At 41.1% G+C, this 20,843-nt stretch overlaps 3 protein-coding genes across 8 annotated transcripts in view; 1 reads left to right on the forward strand and 2 right to left on the reverse strand.

Annotated features, from left to right (window-relative positions):
- Nucleotides 1-7,105, reverse strand: part of map7d2b (MAP7 domain containing 2b) — a 32,700-nt gene extending 25,595 nt beyond the window's left edge. For 3 of the 5 annotated variants that reach the window (XM_063484431.1, XM_063484430.1, XM_063484429.1), the window contains exons 1-4: nt 6,949-7,105; nt 5,898-5,984; nt 4,952-5,005; nt 4,569-4,729 (exon numbers count right to left, since the gene is read on the reverse strand). In XM_063484431.1, coding sequence (XP_063340501.1) covers nt 4,569-4,729; nt 4,952-5,005; nt 5,898-5,984; nt 6,949-6,985 — 339 coding nt within the window. In that variant the 5' untranslated portion in view covers nt 6,986-7,105. The remainder of the gene's footprint in view (nt 1-4,568; nt 4,730-4,951; nt 5,006-5,897; nt 5,985-6,948) is intronic. The other 2 variants (XM_063484433.1, XM_063484432.1) reach the window with 1 other exon arrangement.
- Nucleotides 7,106-8,830: 1,725 nt separating this feature from the next.
- eif1axb (eukaryotic translation initiation factor 1A X-linked b) lies at nt 8,831-15,881 on the reverse strand. Its single transcript, XM_063484508.1, has 7 exons — nt 15,712-15,881; nt 14,764-14,847; nt 12,267-12,370; nt 12,031-12,081; nt 11,683-11,764; nt 11,032-11,123; nt 8,831-10,069 (listed from the first exon to the last, which is right to left on the reverse strand). The coding sequence occupies exons 1-7, from the start codon at nt 15,725-15,727 to the stop codon at nt 10,064-10,066; spliced, it is 435 nt and encodes a 144-aa protein (XP_063340578.1). The 5' UTR covers nt 15,728-15,881; the 3' UTR covers nt 8,831-10,063.
- Nucleotides 15,882-16,654: 773 nt separating this feature from the next.
- On the forward strand, nt 16,655-20,834 carry LOC134634979 (zinc finger protein 615-like). Of its 2 annotated transcripts, none has more exons than XM_063484495.1 (2): nt 16,655-16,746; nt 18,702-20,834. In XM_063484495.1, the coding sequence occupies exons 1-2, from the start codon at nt 16,717-16,719 to the stop codon at nt 19,806-19,808; spliced, it is 1,137 nt and encodes a 378-aa protein (XP_063340565.1). In that variant the 5' UTR covers nt 16,655-16,716; the 3' UTR covers nt 19,809-20,834. The 2 variants fall into 2 exon arrangements, with proteins under 2 accessions (XP_063340565.1, XP_063340564.1); XM_063484494.1 differs by lacking the exon at nt 16,655-16,746 and adding an exon at nt 17,652-18,593.
- Nucleotides 20,835-20,843: the final 9 nt, after the last annotated feature.

The following is a 20,843-nucleotide window of genomic DNA, read 5'->3' on the forward strand; positions in this document are numbered from 1 at the left end:
CTCTCCGGTTCAAAGGTGAAATATGTGCTTGTCACAGCATCGACTGTCTGTTCCAGTAAACGACACACGATACGCTGGAGGTGATGTCATCGTCCCGTGAGCCCGGCTGATCATTATATCATTAAGTTATGCATATGAGGCGGAGGATACGAGCTGGAGGAGGAGGTGGAGGCTGTTAGCAGTCAAAGAGAGCCTCCACATCAATAGAGATAATAATCCCCCTCCTCCTCCTCTTCTTCTCTCCTCTCTCTGTGCACCACCTGTTAACCCTTTGTGTCCTGGTTAGCTTTCCAACAACCGCCAGAAATGTATCCTCTCGATCAAACTGACAGATACGAAGCAGCCGATCATTTATTCATGAGTGTAATAACATGAGTCAGTGGTTTTAGGCAGAGTGATGCCCACTCATGACTCACGCAGAGTGAGATGAGGTGTTTCACTGCTTCTGAAGAAGAAGAAGTAAAAACAGAAAGAGCTCGTCTCAGCAGCTCAGCAGGATCCCACACCACAGCTACATCATCATATCTGCTGCACATCCGTCTGTGAATCTGAGTCATTTCACAGGATTATGATTTTAAAAAATAGTCCAGCAAAGGAGACATTATTACTGCCTTTGTCTCCAGTGTAGTAGGAATGGTCATATAAGAGATCACAGAAATGCTGAATGGCTTATGGATTTTTTTTTTAATATATACTTTTCCCTTGTTGTTACCAGCGCCTGCTAAGATGTAATGTGCTACAACTGCTAGAAGGTGGCAGTAATGTGCCTCTGAGCTGTTTGCCAGCTTTTATTAAGCAGCACAAAGGAAAACTGCTTTGACAGAGAACTTCTAACAAAGAAGAGCTCTCCTCTTCCACACGCAGTCCAGAATGAGTGGGGCTCTGTGGAGCTGTAGAAACAATGTAAACTTTGCAGCGTAAACATTTTTCTTTTGGAAAATTTAATCAGGTTTTTAATAAAAGTTGCTCAATATATAGTTCCAAATTTTGATTTTAATGAAACAACACTCTGTAAGTGCTCCACATGTCACTGCTCAGGACTTTAAAGTCTGAAGTCCCCTGATTTCAGGCTAAAAGTCAGCCTCACTGTAAGAGAGCTGGTTTTTTCAGCGTGATGTGGTATATGTGACACATTTAGCTCCATTCACTGTACTTATTCTTACAAACGCCCCCAGCTGAAGTGCAGACAATTTCTGTACAGTGGGATTAACAGGAACTGGAATTCCTCCCCTATAGCGACACTGGTCCCACTACCTACCAGGTCTCAGGCCAGTAAAGTGTGTGGCATGATGAGATCAGATGCTTCTGTACAAACAAGAGAAACATGCACAGCCAAAGTTGACTACAGCCCTCAAAAAGTCTTGTGTGGAACATCTTAAAAAAAGTGAGTGAAAATGACGTCCAGTGTGTTTAGAGAGGTTTGAGTCGGTGGTGGAAAGACACAATCTAACAAGTCCAGTTAATTGATGAAAATCTAACTATAATTTTATTTGAAATATTCATTTTTGTATTATAGGAGTGTGTTTTTCCCCACATGTGCTAAAAATGTGGTAGAATAAGCTGTGGGACAGGGAAGCACCCACAGCCAACTGAGGATACAAAAACAGCGCCAGTATTGTGACAATATGATGTAGTGTGATAATTACAGAAGACAGTGAAAATGTGAACTGGACTTAGAAAGAAATGAACTAAACAATCTTCAGTCCATTACTGATCTCTACTACAGGCGGATCTAAGGCGAATCAGTTTGAAACATGAGTTGATGTTGGCGTAAGCTTAATTCAATGAAGACGCCTCTGAGGGCTCAGCGTAAGAGGTCAGAAGACGGCCTCCAGAGAAAGATGTAAAAAAATCAGCTGTGCTGCAGACTGGAGATGCCCAAGAAGATAATCATGAAACGCAGAGTGGCCGGACTAAAATCACAGAAGAGAGATCTTCATACAAGAAGTAAGAATTTTAATTTTGACTTTCAGGTCATGCAGTGGCCGCTAAATATTGGAACTGAATATTAATGCATCGCTCCTCAACACATAACACCACAGATGACTGCTTTCTGTTATATCTTATTATATCTCATATCCTGGTTTGTTTTTTGATTGGTGATTTTTTCTGCCAATAACGTGAGGAGAGGATTTCAATATCCCAAACCTGGAGATGGTGCCCTGCTCAGGAAAACAATAATGTCCAGTAACTTTAAGTCTGCAGACAACCAGCCAGCTAAACTTTTCATGTTTCAGCTGAATGCACACAATTGGTCTGCTGGCAGAAAGTCTTTAGAGCTTCTGCATTAATTACTCAGTACTTTCCTAAGCTCTGGTTCAGCCTGACAACACAGCTGGAAACACACTAACTCGATTATGGATCGACACGGTTAATAATTCAGTGTTGGAGAGCAGCGAGCTCACAGACAGAAAAAGGAAAAGAGTGATCAGTGGTGGGAAACAGAGAAAGCCTGTCTTTCCAATAACTGTCCTGTGATCAGGTTTCTGAAGAGGGGAGATGAAGGAGGAGACAGTCTGAGGAGAGCACAGCTCAGATTTTATTTCATTGAGAAGCAAAGTCTGTGTGACCTGGGCTGGGTGATAATCCAGTTTTATTGTGCTGACCTTCTTGATGATTGATTACATTATTGTCTCGATACTGTCTAAATTAATTATTTCATACTAATGACCTTTTAAAAACTTACAAAAGAGTATTTTTCTAGCTTAATGCTGCCAATATCAGATACACGCTGTGTGGCTAAGGTACAGCTAACTGGCTAACTACCCTCATGATAATAGCTATTACTATAGAAATTAAATGTTAGTTATATATGTTTGTTTGTTCTAGAAAATTTATTGATGGATAAAATTATCTGACACTACAAAGAACTTAGCATCATATTGAAGTTATTAGGCAAGCTAGCCAACTAGCATTCCTACTGAGGTATGGGGGCTTTTCTCACTAGTTCATACTTCGCAAGTTCATTTGAGAGTCTGAACCTCCGAGGTGGGAGGACACAGTTAGTATTTCCCCTCAAATACATTTTTAACCCTTAATTTCATTTACTGGCCTGTGCATATGATATGCATAATAACAGAGTTCTTTACAAAACAGATTATTAAAAATATATCTTTTAAGCATAAATAAAACACTGAAATAAACCAAAGATCACCCCATAGAGAAGACCTAAGTGAATCATACCCTGCATTTAATGTCTACTGAGTAGCCAAAAGGATGTGCCTGGAGTCAGGCAGTCGGAGCTCATGTTACCTGCCGAGAGCACCCGGCTCCCACAGATCATTTTTAAAACTGCTGCTAGCTGGCGGGGCAAGAGGCTGGTTGTTAAACTAGGGGGATGGGCATCTCCAAAAACGCCAGACCTTTTGTACAAATAGGCAATTTCTTGATAAATCACATATTTGAGGTTAACCACAACTACATTCTCGACTAAAAACATCTTAAAGGTTTATTTTGTGTCACAGAAACATTAATATATTCAAAATGTAAGAGTTTGGCCCTACTTTTGATTTCTGTTCCAAATGCATTCTGGGATACTTGGCTGCACTGTGTACACACAAGTCACCACCTGAAGCATCCTTGATGGGTGGAGCAGGAACACAGTGGACTTTTAACTGGAACTGTACTTGTATGTTTCACAAGTCAGAGAGAACACAAGTATGCATGTTGAGAAACAGCCATGAAATGTTAGAAACCAAGTTACAGCAGTTTTTAACTAACCTGGTTGTTAGTTGGCAACTAGGTACCAGCCCAGCCCCAAGGGGTCTGAATGAATTAGCTGTGCGTATCCCCTTTAGCTCAGTGCTACTGCTTGCAGTTTAGCTGTGTTAGCAGTTTTTTTAAAGACTGCACAAAGTCAGATTTTTCTCCAAACCACACTATTCGCCCATGAATTGACTCGCCTCTTATGTTAACTGTATTTTTCCTTGACAGTATAGATAACTGTTGTTTTCTGCTAACAAGTCCAGCTCAGCGGTTAATGCAAACAAATTACCTGAAACCCAAAGCAGCAGAGAGCTAGCGAAGCTCATCTTTCTTTCCCAATAACCCTGTCATTAGTTAAACCCTATCTGAAGCCACATATGCTTTTCCTGCTTTCCTTAAGGAAGCCATTAAGGTTTAAACATTTAATCTCAGAGCCTTAGTGGGTCTCTACTCTTCTCATGTTATCTGAAAGCACGGTTATGGTCCGTTCCATTTGAAGTTCAAAGACAGAATTTTTTGAATTCCCAGTCAGAATTTTAAAGTCAGATTTCCAAGTCAGAGCAGCCTAACCAGCCCCCTCCTAACAAATGAAGACAGTGGTAGAAAGCTTTATTTGTAAGTGGCTTAAAAAGCCAAATGCGGAGAACAGACCAGACCCTGTGCAGAAGTGTTGATTTTAAGCACAAAAATCAAGCCTCACGCTGTTTAGCTAGTGAATTCTACCTTTCTAAAGAGCAAAGCAAATCCTTTTTTTTTACTTTACCACTGGAACCCACTCATCTTGGGAGTGACGTCACTCTAAGTTCTAACATCGGGCTTCCCAGTTAAATGGAACGACGAATTAGTGTGTTGTGACCTCTGACCTTTTCCGCCTCTTGCTGTTTTCGTCTCTTCTCCCCAGCCGCCGCCTTGCGCTGCTGCTCCTTCCTCCTCTGCTCCTCCATCTTCCTCCCTCGCTCCTCTGCGCAGCGATCCAGTTGCTGTTGAATGCGACGCTCTTTATCCCGCAGCACCTCCGACAGCTCTGCGCACACACCGGGGTATTCGTTATTTACTTATTTAGAAACTCAACTTCTACTGTTTCCTCCACAACATTTTAAGGGAAATAATGCACTTCTTGATCCACTATATATGGAGGGTTTCCTGCGTATCACAGGAAACCCTCCAACAATCTGTGTGCGTTTGCCAGTGACAGATGAAGCAGACAGACCACACTCAGCTACACCAGCTGGACAATCGCTCATACCTCGAATTTTCTCTCCGTCGTTGCTTTGCTCTTTTGCTAAATGCAGCTGGGAGCCTGTAAAAGGAAAAATTAAGTGATTAGTTTGGCCGCCTGCAGGTTCTACATATGTTTGATATCTTTCATGTTTTATCATGCTGCTTTAGCTCCACCCCTACATGTAATCACATTCACTTTGTTTGGAATTTTAACCACACAAAAACACAATCTGAAAAACAGTTAAGACAAACACAGGAATGACTCAAAAATAATACTAACGTTTATTAAAGATTCAGATTCAGGCATTCAGTTTGCAGCTATCTATGTTTCAGTGTCTAACCAGATGCTGACTCTGGATGGCATTTCCTTAGACTTCCAATAAGATTATGAAGAATCATCAGTCCTTTTTTGACCAGGATATGTCCTTCAACAAACACATATTAAATAAATAAGTGTACAGAAGCTTGTTGTCAAAATTTCAGATTGCTATCTTAAAATTTTCACTCAGTAACTCTTATCTTCAGGTTATTTTCCCAAGTTGAGTTATCTTCTCAGAAGTTTTCATTAGTAAGCAGAAATCCTGAAATAATAACCCAAAATTTTGACTTCTGAAGGGCAAAAAAACCTTTTTGTTTTATTCCAGTGGCAGAAACAAGCTTCCACGTATATGACTGTGTCATTAACTTTTGTTTAATCTCTCTTGCAGGTTTTTGTTTTGCAAAGTCATCCACTTCCTATGCTTGATTTTATTAGAAGTCTCTTCTTTCAAAACAGAGTTCTTCCTTCCTACAGTCACCAAGTGCTGCTCATAGGGGATGCTGTGATTGTGCAGTTTGTTTTCAGCTCACTAAATAAAGTCCCTGGAGATGACTGTTGTTTTGAAGTGGCGCTCTATAAATAGAACTGTCACCTTCTTCTTTATTAAAATACTGAGAGTATGTAAAAGGCTATGATGAGATTACACATTTACCTGGAGGGCTCCTGTGATTGGATGGTGATCGAGAAGGAGATGCGTGCCTGTTGGCGAGCAGTGTTGGCGCAGGAGGAGGGACCAGCGCTGTGTTTCGGGAGAGAAGAGTCAGACATGATTCACACTTGGCCGAGAAGCAAAATAGAGCTAAAAATGTAAAGCCAGGCCGGCAAACGTGACCACTCCGCTTGTCAATATGGAAGAGCAGGGATTAGGAAAGCTATCAGTCACAGGGCGTCCAGATGCAATAAATTTTCTGTCAGTCACTGCTTCGCCTCTGGGGGTCAGATGTCAGAGCAAGACCCCTGAGTGTAACCTCCGGCCTTCTTCCTGCTCCTTTTTTTCCCTCTTAATCTGTCAAACTGACAGACTGAAAGCAGCCAAAGGGCAACTATCCACCGCGCTCTGTGCATTCACAAACGCTAAATGGTTTTTTAAAAAAACAAACAGTGGTCTTAACATACAGGCATTAGATATGCAAATACACGCAAACATGAGCCAAAAGTCCCACCTCCCACACTCTGTCTCCAGTGTACATTACATCACATGCAGAAATCTGCTGTTTTTTTAAGAGGATGATCGAGGACTGTGGATTGTTAAAGAGCTGACAGCCCATAAAGAGGGATGGGTGGAATCAATATAATGTAGGATAGCAAACATAATCAGTTAGAATATTTATGCTGGCCTGTCATAAAATATACTTCCCAGGACGTCATTTGATGTGTATCACTCACGTAGACCTCTATATATGAAATGCAACAACATATTTGTACAGCGCAACATGCAAAACCATGCCTAAACATAAGAAACATTACACATCGAAAATGTGTTTCCAGATGCACATATCTAAAGTAATTCTTCATTATATGCGGATGTAACGCATGACTCTTTAAAGGTCTTTAAATGAAAATGCAGCATGAAACAGTCCTATCCAGGTTAATGGTTGTGGGTTAATGTTTGTCCATGGGCGTTTCTGAGCGTAGGAAGATTACCCAGCCAACACTACACGTTTAATATAAGATTCATAAATAGGAGCGTATATTTTTCTCACCTGTCATGTCAGCTGGACCTGGAGCCACCTGGGTCATCGAGTGTTTTCCAGTAGAGCGACGTGACAAGAGCCAGAAAGACGTTAAACCCCTCACAGGAGAGCGCCGGTCCGACACAGTGACTCAGGAGGAGTCTAGGAGGATGCTAGGAGGATGGAGGCACAGGGAGGGGAGGGGAGCAAGAGTGGATTTCTATTTGATGCTATAAAACGTAATCTTCATGTCAGTCCTCGTATATACTTCTCTCAGATGAACAAGAACCGATACCGCCAATGTAGCCAAATTTAAAGCTTCAAATACAAGGGTAGCTTCAACGAAAGGTCGGGACTACTTCAAAAAATAAAAATACTGGAATGAAAGAAAAAGATTAAACATTGCTCTTTGTGATACTATAAAAGTATCTAACGTGTAGTAAAAAATAATATTAAATTTTTCCAGCTTTTTGGTTTAAAACGGAAACACGAACCTGTGACCGCTTTACATTTGGCTAATTTACATATTAATGCGCCCACTCGCGCTGTTATGCGTCGCTTAGCAACCAGGTAGCGGCACTGTCGCTTTCCCAGAACTATAAAAAGCAGCTTGGCGGAAGAATAAATCACTGTAAAGCAGCTTTACAACATTATGTCACATTATGTATGTTTATGTCACTTGCTTTCATTTTTTTAACTTTTCAGATTAAATCCGTTTGTCGTCACAAGAAGACACTCTCTTCCTCACGTGGCAGTAAAACTAGCTGAAATTGGCTCGTGACAGGCAGCACGTGCCGGCCCCAGCGGTGCAGTTACGTCATAGATAATGGCAAACCGTGAGGATGGCTGCCGTAAATGTGGGTCAGTGCTGCTGTTTTCAGATCAAAACACACACACGCTTACTGAGTCGCCTCAGATGGCAGCGCTATAAATAACAACAATGAGGTTTTTAAATAAATCACAAAGAAAAAATAAACATGTGTGGACCACAGCCTCTCAGATACAGATGTTTTTGTGTGATAATTGCAGAAATTCAAAGAACTAAACCAGCCCATGTCTTAAAAACGGTCAAAATCCGCTTCGGTGTGCAAACATTCAAATTATATCATATTACATAAACCCAATAATGTGGTAATAATGGGCCTTTTTGAAAAACCTGCAGGACACAAGACACAAACACACACCGAGTATAAACACAGTATAAACAGATACCAAGGGTCTGATTAGGTATTGTTTATGCAAGCGCTATAAGCTGGAACTATAACTACTGGTGTTATAAATCACTTATAAGACAAATATTTGCTCAGCTTTTAGGTTGAAAGGCGAAAAAAATCTTAGGTTTGTAATGACCTCTTTAAGATGCATTTACAACTACAGATGTGCTGCAATAGCTCAGAAACATTTTCTATATAATGTTGCAGTTCTCTGTCATAAATAAGTTTAACATCTCTGCTTACATCCATATCTTGATAAACTCTGGATACATACTTTAATTAGACAGACAGTATATCTTACTTTGTTAGGTATGCCAGAAAAAGCCTGCATTACTGAGCTTCTTTCCTTGGTCTTTGTTCTCCCCAACGTAAACATTTAAGAGTAGAAATAATATGAAATAAGAACTTAAATAAGGGACAGGAGGACTGGTCAACTTTAAATAAAACCATTTGGAGACAAAGAGCAGGCACACTGTGAGCCTGAGGCTGAAGGAGTCACCACAGCAGGTCATCACTTCCTGCACAGCCTCTCCACACTGCAAGGACAAAAATACCAGTTTTTGTTCCCTGCAGCCCTGAATGTTCTCAGCTTGAAGTGCCCAAGAGCACAAGGTCAGTTTATCTCAGAGGTCCTGCTGCCACCATCAGACCGGCACAGGAAGTGCGTTAGGCGCCCAAAAACCACGATGCCAGGTCAGTGGAGTTAAGATCTTTATTGGAAACCCAGCCTTAAGGAACATAGTACATTTTAATTTTTTATTAATTCGGTTACAACAGCAACAGGCCCCACATCGGCTAGAGCAGTGGTTCCCAAACTGAGGTGCTGGGCCTCCTCGGGGACTGCGAGGAGGGGAAATAGATATAATATGCTGCAGATATAAATCACTGATTTTTCTAGAGGTTCTATGCGATGATAAATGGCTGTGCTGTGAGGTTTTACTGGTTTAACTGGTGGGGATGTCTGCAAGGGGAACGTTTGGGAACCGCTGGTCTAGCGACCGGAACTGCGAGCAGCAAAGAGTTCAAAAAGAGGACAAAGAAGAAATAACAATAGAAAGACAAATGAGGGAAGTAAACAGAGAAATACATCTGAGTCTTCTTTTGATTTTAGGGGAGCAGGATCGCCTTCATTCAGTCTGGGTTTAAACTAAAAATACGAGCCTATGTGAGCGGGCAGGGCGTAAAGGAAAGGGAGCAAAAAGCCACCGTGGAGGTCACCGCATTCTTTCTGCCATCAACAAACAACGATAAACGATCAAGGAGGAAAAACACATACTAGTTAATGTTTTTATTGGCGAATCCAGAGATTCTGTACTCGTTTGTAAATTCCACAGAGTGTGAAATGAATATAAATACATTTTTAAAAGATGACATGCACTAGGTGTGAGATATTTTGCAGTCATGAGACAATGAGTGTGTTTTCTGTGCAGCTGTGTGTAAAAATTGAGGGAAAAAAAATCAAAAATGAGATGGCAGATTTGCCTTTTTCTGTTGCAGCTGGAAGCAAAAGGTAAAAATCTAGAAATGCTCCAGATGTTCACCTTACACGTATGATGCAGTCGATCAGCTCAGATTCTCCACAAAGGTGGGAAAAGCAAACTGTCGGCGTCACCATCATCTTCATAATCATCATCCTCAGTGGTCTCCGTCTGATAACTGAGACAGTCTCTAAAGCAGCGTCTTGTCTAATAAATCAAAGTACTGATGGTGATCTCCCCCCGTGTGAAATGCACTTAAAGTTCTCCAAACAACAAAGATGTCTACTGATGATAAACAAGCTGGATTAAACATACTGTATATTAATAAACTGTATTGGACTGGCATAGGCTGATCTTAATAAAAATAATTATTTTCGGTGCGCTGTGTTCTTGAAAGATCCCAATCGGAGCATCTCTAACAAAATCCCACCTTCCCCCTCCAGTGGCAGGATTTTAGATCTGCAAAGATAGAGAGGAAACATTATTTCAGTTTGTTCTGCACAATCTGATCCCAGCGTGCACACAGTTGTTCAGTTATCCACCATATTTGGACCAAACAAACTACTTCTACAGTTTATATCATGTTGGGGGTTAAAGTGCAACCAAAGATGGTGAGGATCATCAAATATCTATAAAATCTCTCAAATGCATTAATCTAAAACGCATTTGGAAAAAGCCAATATAAGGCTGTTAGAAGTCTAAGACTCCAAAGTCACTTAGAAACAAGTTTACGCCCAGGCTGGCTCAGCTAAACTGTCCCGTCAGAACCATCCTCACATTTCCTCTTTTTTTTCTGTTTTTGTTTCTAATCAGAAATTATGATTATTATGATTATGATTTATAAGCTTTTTGTCTATAAAACGCAATAAAATGTGACCACCACAACTTTTTTGATGACACAAGCTCCAAGACCAAACTTGTTTAAGAGCAAGCAAAGCAGGAAACCTCTAAGTTAACGCAGCAGCTTTAATTGTTTTAAGAGCAGAGGTGCAGCTAAAGCTTTATTCTCAAATTCTCTCCTCACTGATAACTGCTTCATCTGTGATGTGCTTCTGAAATCCAAAGTGACACCTCGACATCCACTTTTCTCCTTTAAAAACATCCCGACTTCCAGTTAACTCTCACAGGAGACGCATGTTTTATCATGTCGGGATCAGAAATGACTTTCATTGTGAGCCAGTTTACCAAATACTGATATTTGCTGATCATTTTTGGCTCCACTGTGTCTCAGAAAATAAGGTCACTAGTGGAGATTTAGAACTAAATAAGAAAGTAAAAATTATGCTGCTAGTTCTTTATGTTTAATTCAAGGTGTTGTACTGGCTTCAAGATTACATTTGGGATTATAATCCACTCCTGTGAAGAATTAAATTCAGGTACTGACAATATATAAAAAATATCGTTCAATTACGCCAACTTACATCATCGATGTCCTCATCATCATCTGCAATGTCATCAAACTGAATCTCATCGTCGTCTCCAGGTCCAAATGTGTCTGTCTCGTTGATTTTGGCTGCGGATGAAACAGAAAATGCATCAGAAAAATCTCACGAGTACTCACGTCGACCCCACAGTGAATCTAACCACACCACAGGGTCGGACTGTGCAGTTATAGATGCTCTGAATGCTCTCCATCACCATCAGGGAGCAGTTTGGAAATGAGACTGTCACCACTTCTCCACCTTGCATGTGATTTATTAGTGGAGAAACCTTGAACTCTTATTTTGAAAGTTCATGCATGGCTAACCGGGTAGCCCTAACGCTTCCTCTCTTGTTTTCCTGCAGTTGGTGGGGTCATCACCACGGTGTTGCTACTTTGCCCAGTCCCAAAATTCAGTATGTTTGTGATGTGCAATGAGGCCCTCTGCTGATCAAAACCTGCAACTATTTTCCACCTTGGATTTGCAAGAAAACAGAATACTACTTCATCTACAGGTCTGACATATTATTGTTTGTGGAAGTTCATGGACATAGAGCAGACACCAGACAACCAGCTGCAGTAACATTAACACAGCATCTCTTAAGTTTTTAAAAAACCGCCTCATTAATGTGACACATGCAGCGTAACTCACCGTGCTCTGGCAGCTCTCCATACGCTTTCAAACTGCGAGCCTCGTCTGCGTTGTACTTAAGGATGACGTCAGCTTTGTTGTCCTGAAACAGAAGTTGAGGTTTGTGTTACTGATCACAGTAACTAAGCCCCCCTACAGAGCCCCGTAAGTAGGACTCTCCATGTAAACACAACTGTGAGCAGTTTTCTGTTATTTTTGGGCATCATAAACATCAACATATCTACTGATAAAACACAAATAAGTTTAGGAAAAGTAATTCAGGCTGTTAAAGCTTCAGGTTGCCCTCTCAGTGACTGACAAAACAGTATTAGTGGTCTGATGTGAAGCCCGTGTGAGCGACCAACACACCTGATAATCCCTCAGCCCGACCAGGATGATGTCCGACGTGTTAATCCAGACCTGGAGGAAAACAAAACAAAGCAGGGATGAGTCGCACAGGGTCACGCTGCACTTTGTGACCCGTGCACACGCTGACGGCGGCTGCCTGAGAAAATGCTGACGCGGCGTCACACCACAGAGTTTCCTCTGTGTGTGCGCGTGTGATGGTGGGAGAAGGCGACAGAAGGTGCTCGGGTCATTCCTACCTTTTTCCGGAGTTTTCCTCTGATGTGGCAAAGCCGCTTGGTTCCATCGAAGCACATGGCCTCCAGACGTCCATTCCCCAACATTTTAATCACCTGAGCGTATTCTGAGACACACAAGAGAGCAAAGGAAGCTTAAATCAACCCGTGATATACTCGCCTGTAATAAAGGGCTCGTACACTCTTCAGAATAGGAGGAATAAACCATTATGAATCTATTTTAGCTGCCTTGGTGCAAATGAAAGTGACAGATGCACTGGATGAGACAACAACAAGACAACCCCCACAAAGTGAATGGCAGGTGGTGCCCACAGACTGCTCGCTCTTCCTCTCTTCTGACTGATTTTTCTTTAGTTTTGCTTTTTGTTAGTGTCCCGGTTACTGATGGCTGCCCGTGCAGTCCAGATCCTTCAGGATCTCCATGCCTGCGGTTACAGGAAAGTTTGCAGAGTCTCCCAGCAGAGTGTCAAGATTCAGAGTGGACACCTGCATGAGGAGACAAAGCTGACAAAGCTGTAGATAACAGCAGCCGAGCAGCAGGAACAGTATGTGCTGCTTTGCAGGTTACTCGTGTGCATGTTTCTGAACAAACTGTTCACACTGAGCACATGTGACAGACGTGAGAGTCTGAAGCCTGAAACACATTCCAGAATGACTGCTTTGTCCGCGATCCTATCCTGGTGCTTTGGGTTCTTCCTGGTACAGAACAGTTCTTGAATGATGAAGGCAGAACTGACCCACACCTTCCCCACAGCTGAATCAGAACCTCTGAAGTGTTCTGTACCCGTGCTTCCAAATAGCACCAGACTGTCCAGGAGGTCACTGATCCAGGTCTGGTAGGATCAGTGACACATGCACCGAGGCTGTTGGGAGTGGATCCAGCCATAAATATTTGTGAATGGCATAATGACACAAGCTGGATCATCCAGTGATTGCAATGTTTAACTTATATATTTTAATTTGTTTTTAAACCTGCTCCTCAGAAGGTTGTTACATCCGGATTTGAGCAGCTCCAGCTGGATCCTGACATTTGTAAGCTGAAGATCCTGCTCTGCATTTGGCAGCAGTGAGCACTGCAGTCTGACTGCAGGCTTGTTTGTTGAGCCAGTAAACCCCTCAGTCACCCAGCGCTCTAAACATTACTGCTCTTAAATCCTTTCCTTCTGTTAAAAGGGAGTTTTTCTTCCCACTGTCACCAAATGTTTGTTTATAGTAGGTCATGTAAAAGTTGGGGTTCCTTTCTAATGCTGTGGGGTCTTTACCTTAAAGCGCCTTGAGGCAACTGTTGGTGTGAATTGGTACTATACAAACAAAATTAAATTGATATGAATTAAATGACACCTGCAGGCTGGGGAGCTGGTGTGTTTTGACTATCTGCTCATCAACTACAGCTGATATTTTAAATCCTCACAGCTTGACGAGACATTTTTTAAGCAAATATTTGATTTACCATCAAATAATTGTCACATATGCAAGCACAGGACTGTGAAAACTTCAAGCATTTTTTTGTTTGGATAAAACTGATTAGACTGAAAGATTACATTTCAATCTTAGAGATTTAAGTAGTTCTAACATGAACGATGAGCTACGACACTCTCATTTACAGTTCTTAAAACTGTGCCCAACTTACGACAATCGGGATTTTTTTTTTCCTCCTTAAATTAATTTTTGTCTTTTTGTATTCATCCTGTTACTTTCTAAACGTTTAGATGATATTCAGGTTTCCCAAAGCATTTAAAAATTTTTTATATCATGTCGTCATTTTGATTTCAAGTTATCGAGATCATATTTTATTTGCAGATGCTAAAAAAAGGAAAAAGAGAGAGACATAATATAGTGATACATAGCTCTTAAAACTGTGTTTTACAGCTGATACAGTAAACTAACACTAGAACAAACTTTTATTATTACTATTTAAATAACTCTTTTCTTCTTCATATACTGACCACTATACTTTTAGTATTTTGCTGTGTTTGTTTTAGGGAGGCACTTTTTATTCTGTTTTATTGAATTTACCGAGCTATTTCACTCTACAGACCCAACTTATCCAATAATATGCAGCTTTTTAAACAGCACTTTATTTATTTTTTACCTTTAATACATTTTATTTTACTTATCACTCTCCTTTGTGTAACTCTATTTTATTTTCCCATAATAAGAAGAAATACTATATTTTAACTGAGACATACTTTAAAACCTTAATAGTTCACTCTTCATCCCACTCACGTCAAACACACTAAATTACTGTTTGTTAAGGACATGCAGTGACACTTAATCCTAGACCTTAAGAATAAGTTTATACTTTGTCCTACTCCTTTTTGAACATGTAAATTCAGTGCTATAATGTTGTCAGTGTTTTGTTTACCTGACAATTTTCTGTAAGGCACTCCTTTCTGTGAACAGCATTATATTGTGCAAGCAATACTTGCATACTTGCTTACCTCGGAGGTGAAGGCAACTCTTCTAACGCACAAACAGAATAAACTGAACCCAGACTTACCCTGTCCATCCTCCTTGAACACCAGCTCCCTCTTCTCAGACTCATTTTCGTTCTTTCCACGTCGCCGATTTTTACCTCCTTTACCTGTAAACAGAAACAAGCAGAAATAAATTAGTGGTTTGTGTCAATTTCACTGTTTTGTTTTTTAAACTTGCATATAAATAATTCTGGCGCCATAAGCGATCAACCAACAATTAAATGGAAAAACACCAATACTAAGATTTCATCAGGTTGGCTTGAGTGGAGTTAAATTTAATCAAGCTTAAGGCAGCTTTTTGTTTAGCAACAGAACAAAAATGACTAGAAACACCAGAAACTTCTGCTAAACAAGACAACACTGACACCTTGTTTTAAGTACATGTGAATGGTTCAATTTCAGTTATCCAAACTGGCTTTTTATCGTGGTACACGGCAACAATAATTTCAACGCCTGTGTGAGCTTCTCTCTGAAAGGGGAACCGGACAGAAACAGGCGCTAACCTTAATGTTAAGGGTCGTAACATCGTCCAAACGCTACAATACCATCTGGAGAATAGTTTAGAACCCAGTATAAAGACACTCTGGTGTTTTAAAAGCCTGAATATTGGTGAAAATTAAAGGCGGATATTACGGGCCAGCCCGGGTGGGGTAGGTGGGGTAACTAGGTAGAAGCTAGCTGGTTAGCTGTAATAGTTAGCAGCGGACTACACCAGTAATCAGGTTAGCTCAATCGTTAACGGAGCCGGAGAACTTTATCAGATTTCTCCTAAATTCACAGTTACCCCGCATAGAACCAAACAGAGCGGGTAAACCTCACGTATACCACGCTGACGGTCGTGTAAACGAGGCTCCGCGGGGCTAACTAGCAGCAGCCGGTCGGTGTCACGTTTTAGCTGCGTGTGTCCGCGGCGGGCTCCGACACAATCAACTGAAACACTTCGCTAGCGTACGGCTTCCCGCTAACCTTACCTTTATTTTTGGGCATATTCTTTCACGCCTCGGTCACGGTAGTTCCGCTCGGTAGAAATGACCAGCTGTTAAACAATAACTGTTCACGAGAAGTGAGCGAATGCAGAGAAAGCACAGATCTGACGAGATGCTAGCTACTCAGCGTCGAATCACTCCTCAGAAGTGCGCATGCGCAGACCAGGACATTCAAAACCTCAGTACTTTATTGGAACAGGGCATTGTTACAGAGACAAAGCGCTTCTTTCAGTAAAGAAGCAACAGTGACGAAATTAACCTCTAATAAATGTAAAAGTACCGTAGTAGTAGTAATTCTAATTGCTAATGTTCACTTTTTACATTGTTATCATACAGTTAAAAAAACATTTTTATTGTGGCTGTTTTATTTTCTTCAGCTATTAATGTATTGATTTATATTCACATTCTTACGTTTTATTTTATAAAAACATTATTTCAATATTTTTCTTACATGTACCTTAACCTGTGGAGCTTCTTCACGAATTAGATTATGATTTTTTAAATGATATTTTATTAAATGTTATTAAATGTTATTGTATTTTATTTCCAATCTTCTTTTAGTTTTTTTTATTGATTTTTTATGTTGAGGGCTATTCTGTTGTTTCCTTTACTCATTTTTATTCCATTTTAATGTAATTTTTATTTTTAAATTTACCCCGAGCTCCTTACTAAATTACAAATGTTTATTTTTTTTATATTTATTATTATTATTATGACATTTTAACTTATTAAGCTCATTTTATGTGACTTTATTTATTAGTTTACACGTAACTGAGTCCCTTCTGGGGTAACTTGTATCTTATCGTACAGTATCGTTCTGTTGTACAGTATTTTACTGAACTGTTTTTCGCTGACTGCTGGTACTTTTAAAGTACATCCAGGGCTCCAGGGGGCGCTCTGTCATGTGTTTTCAGCTCGTTAGTTTGTCCTGAAAGAAACAGAAATAGTTTTTTTGTGTGTTTTCTTTTTGTGGCTCAGCTAGCTTTCTGCATGAAATCTGACCACCTGCATCGACTAAAGGTAAACGATTAGCTGTATCTGAACATTTGTGCATGCAGTTCAACTCTTTTCCTTTAATGTTAAAGAGCCAACTAGTTCATAGTGGAGAAATCTGAACCTCAGAGCAGCCCCTATTTACTGATTAGCTGTTCGTTGCTAAGCTAATGGTTGTGATGGCTGACTTCGGCAGCAGGGTCGTGCTGAATGTTGACTCTATTCTTGCTGTTATTTAAAAGAATAAACAGAAAAGACTTGAGCAGAAAAATAGGTCGTGGCGGATTATTTATTAAGGAAAAACTGTTTCGTTAAAATGTGAAGTATCGCTGCTCACGTCTCACTTCTACTTAAAACAGAACATTTTGAATGGAAGTCTTGTTATAACAGGAATTATCAAAATAAAAACATTTAAACGTGCACTTATAAAAAGGGAATACAAAACTATAATGAAAAATTACATTGTTAGCTAATATAATCTACATGTATGTGAAAAATAAAATACTATAATAGAAAAAATGGTCTGAATGGCAATTGCATGAATTATGGGCAAGAGCTGTGCAGTTACATAAATAAACAGTAAAATACTTACAGTTATACCGTAAGTATTTTACTGTAATCACAAATGATTATTTGACATAATAAACACAATTACAGATTTTGTAAATATTACAAGTAGTTATTATACATGTATATAATAATATAATAATTGTATTATGAACAATAATATTCTTGTTTATTGTCTATTTATATGTTAATGCATACCTGCATCAATGAATGAGTAGCATATAAACATGTACAGATAAAAACTACGAACAAATACCTGGACATGTAATATTAATATTCATTAATCATTAATTAATAATATGTTTCCTGCTGAGTCTGAGTGGAACTGCTTTTACTCAAATTCAGCTCCATCACCGTGCAGACCTACATCTTTCAGCTGCTCCATCTCACCCTATCCCTGGGATCTTCCTTTGTGTCACCAACTGCCTGCATGTCCTCCTACACTACATCCATGACTCTTCTCTGAGGTCTTCCTCTTTTCCTCCTCCCTGGCAGCTCCATCTTCAACATCCTTTCTCCTCCTTTGCACATGTCCAAACCACCTCATGCTCGTGTCTCTAACTTCTTCTCCTTCTGATGTTTTTATTTCTAAGTCTTTCCATCCTGGTCACTCCAAACAAAAATAAAACCTGGATAATATTTAGTATTTATGAATAGATTTGGTAAATGTTAAGTGTTTTTCACACGTGGACTTTGGTGGGCTGCCCAGAGGGATGAAGAAAGTTTACCTATAAAACCCGAGTCAGAGGTAAAGGGGTGTCACAAGGGCAGTTATCGACTTTCTCTGCTAAACTAGACTTTGTCCTTGAGGCTCTGAGTGCGCTCTCATAAAAAGGGGCCTTTCACACATTACAGGAATATTCTTCTACACAAGATGATCTGTTATGATTCCAGCATGTTCCAAGCTAGCACACCCTTCAGGTGTGTTTTGAGATTTATTTTTATTGTTTTATCAATTTCAGACAGCATCTCAGTCAGTTCACTATCACGTATTCCCGTATGCTCTTATTTTGAAAGTTGATTCACTGTTGACAAACTTGCATCGGCCCTTCCTGTCTCCCGTTTTTCCAACAATAGGCTGATCAGAGCGCTTTTGCTGTGATTCCCAGACTCTGATCCTGTGGTCAGAGTGACTTTGACTTCACCGTCTTGGGTGATGTTAGTCCTTGTTCTGCTCTTTGAGATGGAGCTGCTCCCTAACCAGGATGTGATGCAGGTGGAGGATTGGTTCATGAGCTGCCACGCCGAGCAGAATGAGGACTCCAGTCACAAACCAATATTTACTGTCAGGAAATACTGTGTATATGGTATTGATTTATTGATATATCTAAGAAAGACTTTTTATGCCTTCATTCTGTAGTATTTTATCTGTTCGCTGCTGGAAGTTATAATGTAATATATTTTTCTTCATTTAGACGTCTTCCAAGCAGTCGACCGTTCAAAGCGGAGGTGCAGGAAAAGCATCGTCATCCTCGGTCATGGCTGGAAACAAAAACTGGGATGGCGCCGGCGGGATGGACCAGATAACAGTCGTGAAAATAGACGACACTCACATCGCTGAAGAGGAGTCGCATGTCGACGGGAGGGTGTTCTACGAGGTGGAGTGCACGGTGCCTGCGGAGGACGAGGTCGTGGGAGAGGATGACGATGACGGCGTCTACGTCATCGAGTATTCAAACCCTGAAGAAGAGGGAGAGAGTTACCAGTTCACGATGTCCGTAGATCGGTCGCTCCCAGCGAAAGAGCCGATTGTTAAAACTCCGGTGGTCAGCGAGAACCCCGGAGCTCTACTGCCATCCAGACCGGCGAGGTTGCGACCTCAGGTGAGCCAGAAGAGGAGGATGGTAGCCGAGGAAGAGGAGATCAAAAGCGAGGAGTTGGTGGTGAGCAATAAGAGCGTGCTGGCGCTGGGAGAGGATTACAGCGACGTGATGGAGATGAACTCGGGCTCAGGTAAAAAACTGGTGTGCACGATGTGCCCGCCGCCCGGCAAGTTTTTCAAGAGGGGGTCTGGGCTGGCGGTGCATTTAAAGCAGATGCACCGCATGGAGGGGAAGAAGACGTACTTCTGCACCTCCTGCCAGCAGTGGCTCCGCACTCAGACCGAGCTGGACGCGCACACGAGGCGCCACGCTAACCAGGACGCCGTGTTCGTCTGCCCCCTCTGCGCAGCTGAGGAGGAAGCCGGCACGGAGGAGAAGAAGGGGTTCAACGGGTCCAGGTGGGGCCTGAGGAAGCACCTGGAGAAGGAGCATCCGGGTGTTATCCCGCACTGTGACATCTGCAACAAAGGCTTCAAGACGGTCGTGTCGTACCTCGCCGACCAGTTCCGGCACGTTGGGGTGACGCCGTACTACTGCGCCAAGTGTCAGATCTTCGAAATGACTGAGCGGGGTCTGAGTGTGCACATCAGAAACCACAACAAGAAGATGACTGAGCAGAAGGCTCATGAAAGCCGCCTGCAGACTTTTGAAGTCTCCGCCGGTGCTGATAACTCGGCGACAGACGACTCCGACTTCTGACGCTCCAGACTCACCGTTTAGCTTCGTGTTCGAGTGACGCAGTAGCAGCTCATGGACCTCGTCTGCGTCAAATCCCACATTTTATGCATCTGAACTGAACTTTGGGCAAAAAAACTTTTCCCCTAACAGTTAGAAAACCTTTTTTGTGTGTGTGCAGTTAATGACCAAACATGTTACTGCTTAAGTAGAAGTGTCTGAGAGTTATTTGAATTCCCTTCCTTTATTTTCAAGTAGGGATAATCGTAGTTGATGAAACAGGACAAAAAACTTGTCTCAGAGAAAAACGTCCAGAAAACGGTCAGAGTCAGCACACGCGTCCATATAACTACTGTGTGTGTGTTTAAAAGACATTTTACACATTTAATCACAGTCTTCAGTAACCATCTTTTTTAAATGTTGCTGATAAAGGTGGCGCACACACACACACAGTCAGATTAGTCTTCTTACCTTGCAGGTTAACCCGTAATGATCACAGCTGTGATTCTATCAGAAGTGACTTCCTGGGTCGCCTCGAGTCTGTTTTTAAAAGAAAGATAAGCAGCACAGAGCAGGCGATTAGGTCAGGAAGTCAGAGACAGCAACAGCATAAAGAATTTGATACATTTTCAAAATAAAAGATCCTTTGAAGACTAAACGCTTGTTTGTGAAACACTCCCGGTCTAAAAGGTGGATCAAAACTTCACCAAAGAGAAGCAGCCGGTGTGTTTCAGGGTTAAGTTTGCACGCCCGCGCTCAAGCGCTCATTTTCTCAACCTTTCAAATGTTATTTTAAACTCATCCTGTCATAACTGTACTTTTTATGTTACAGGAGGTGAAAATCATTCGAATATGAGCTGAGTTTGCTGCATAAACACTGAAAGGAGATGCAATGAGCTGTTTTATGAAGCAATTTAATTTTTTTTCTTTTTAATTGAAATGCAGTGTTTGAAATTGCAGGTTTGCTGTGTTAATTTTTTGCTTTTTTGTTCTTTGCTGTGGTGATTTTGTTTTTTCCTGCAACATTGCATTAAAGGGAAATGCCACTGATTCTTAGCG

This window comes from Pelmatolapia mariae, linkage group LG9, assembly GCF_036321145.2.
Source record: "Pelmatolapia mariae isolate MD_Pm_ZW linkage group LG9, Pm_UMD_F_2, whole genome shotgun sequence".
Taxonomy (NCBI): domain Eukaryota; kingdom Metazoa; phylum Chordata; class Actinopteri; order Cichliformes; family Cichlidae; genus Pelmatolapia; species Pelmatolapia mariae.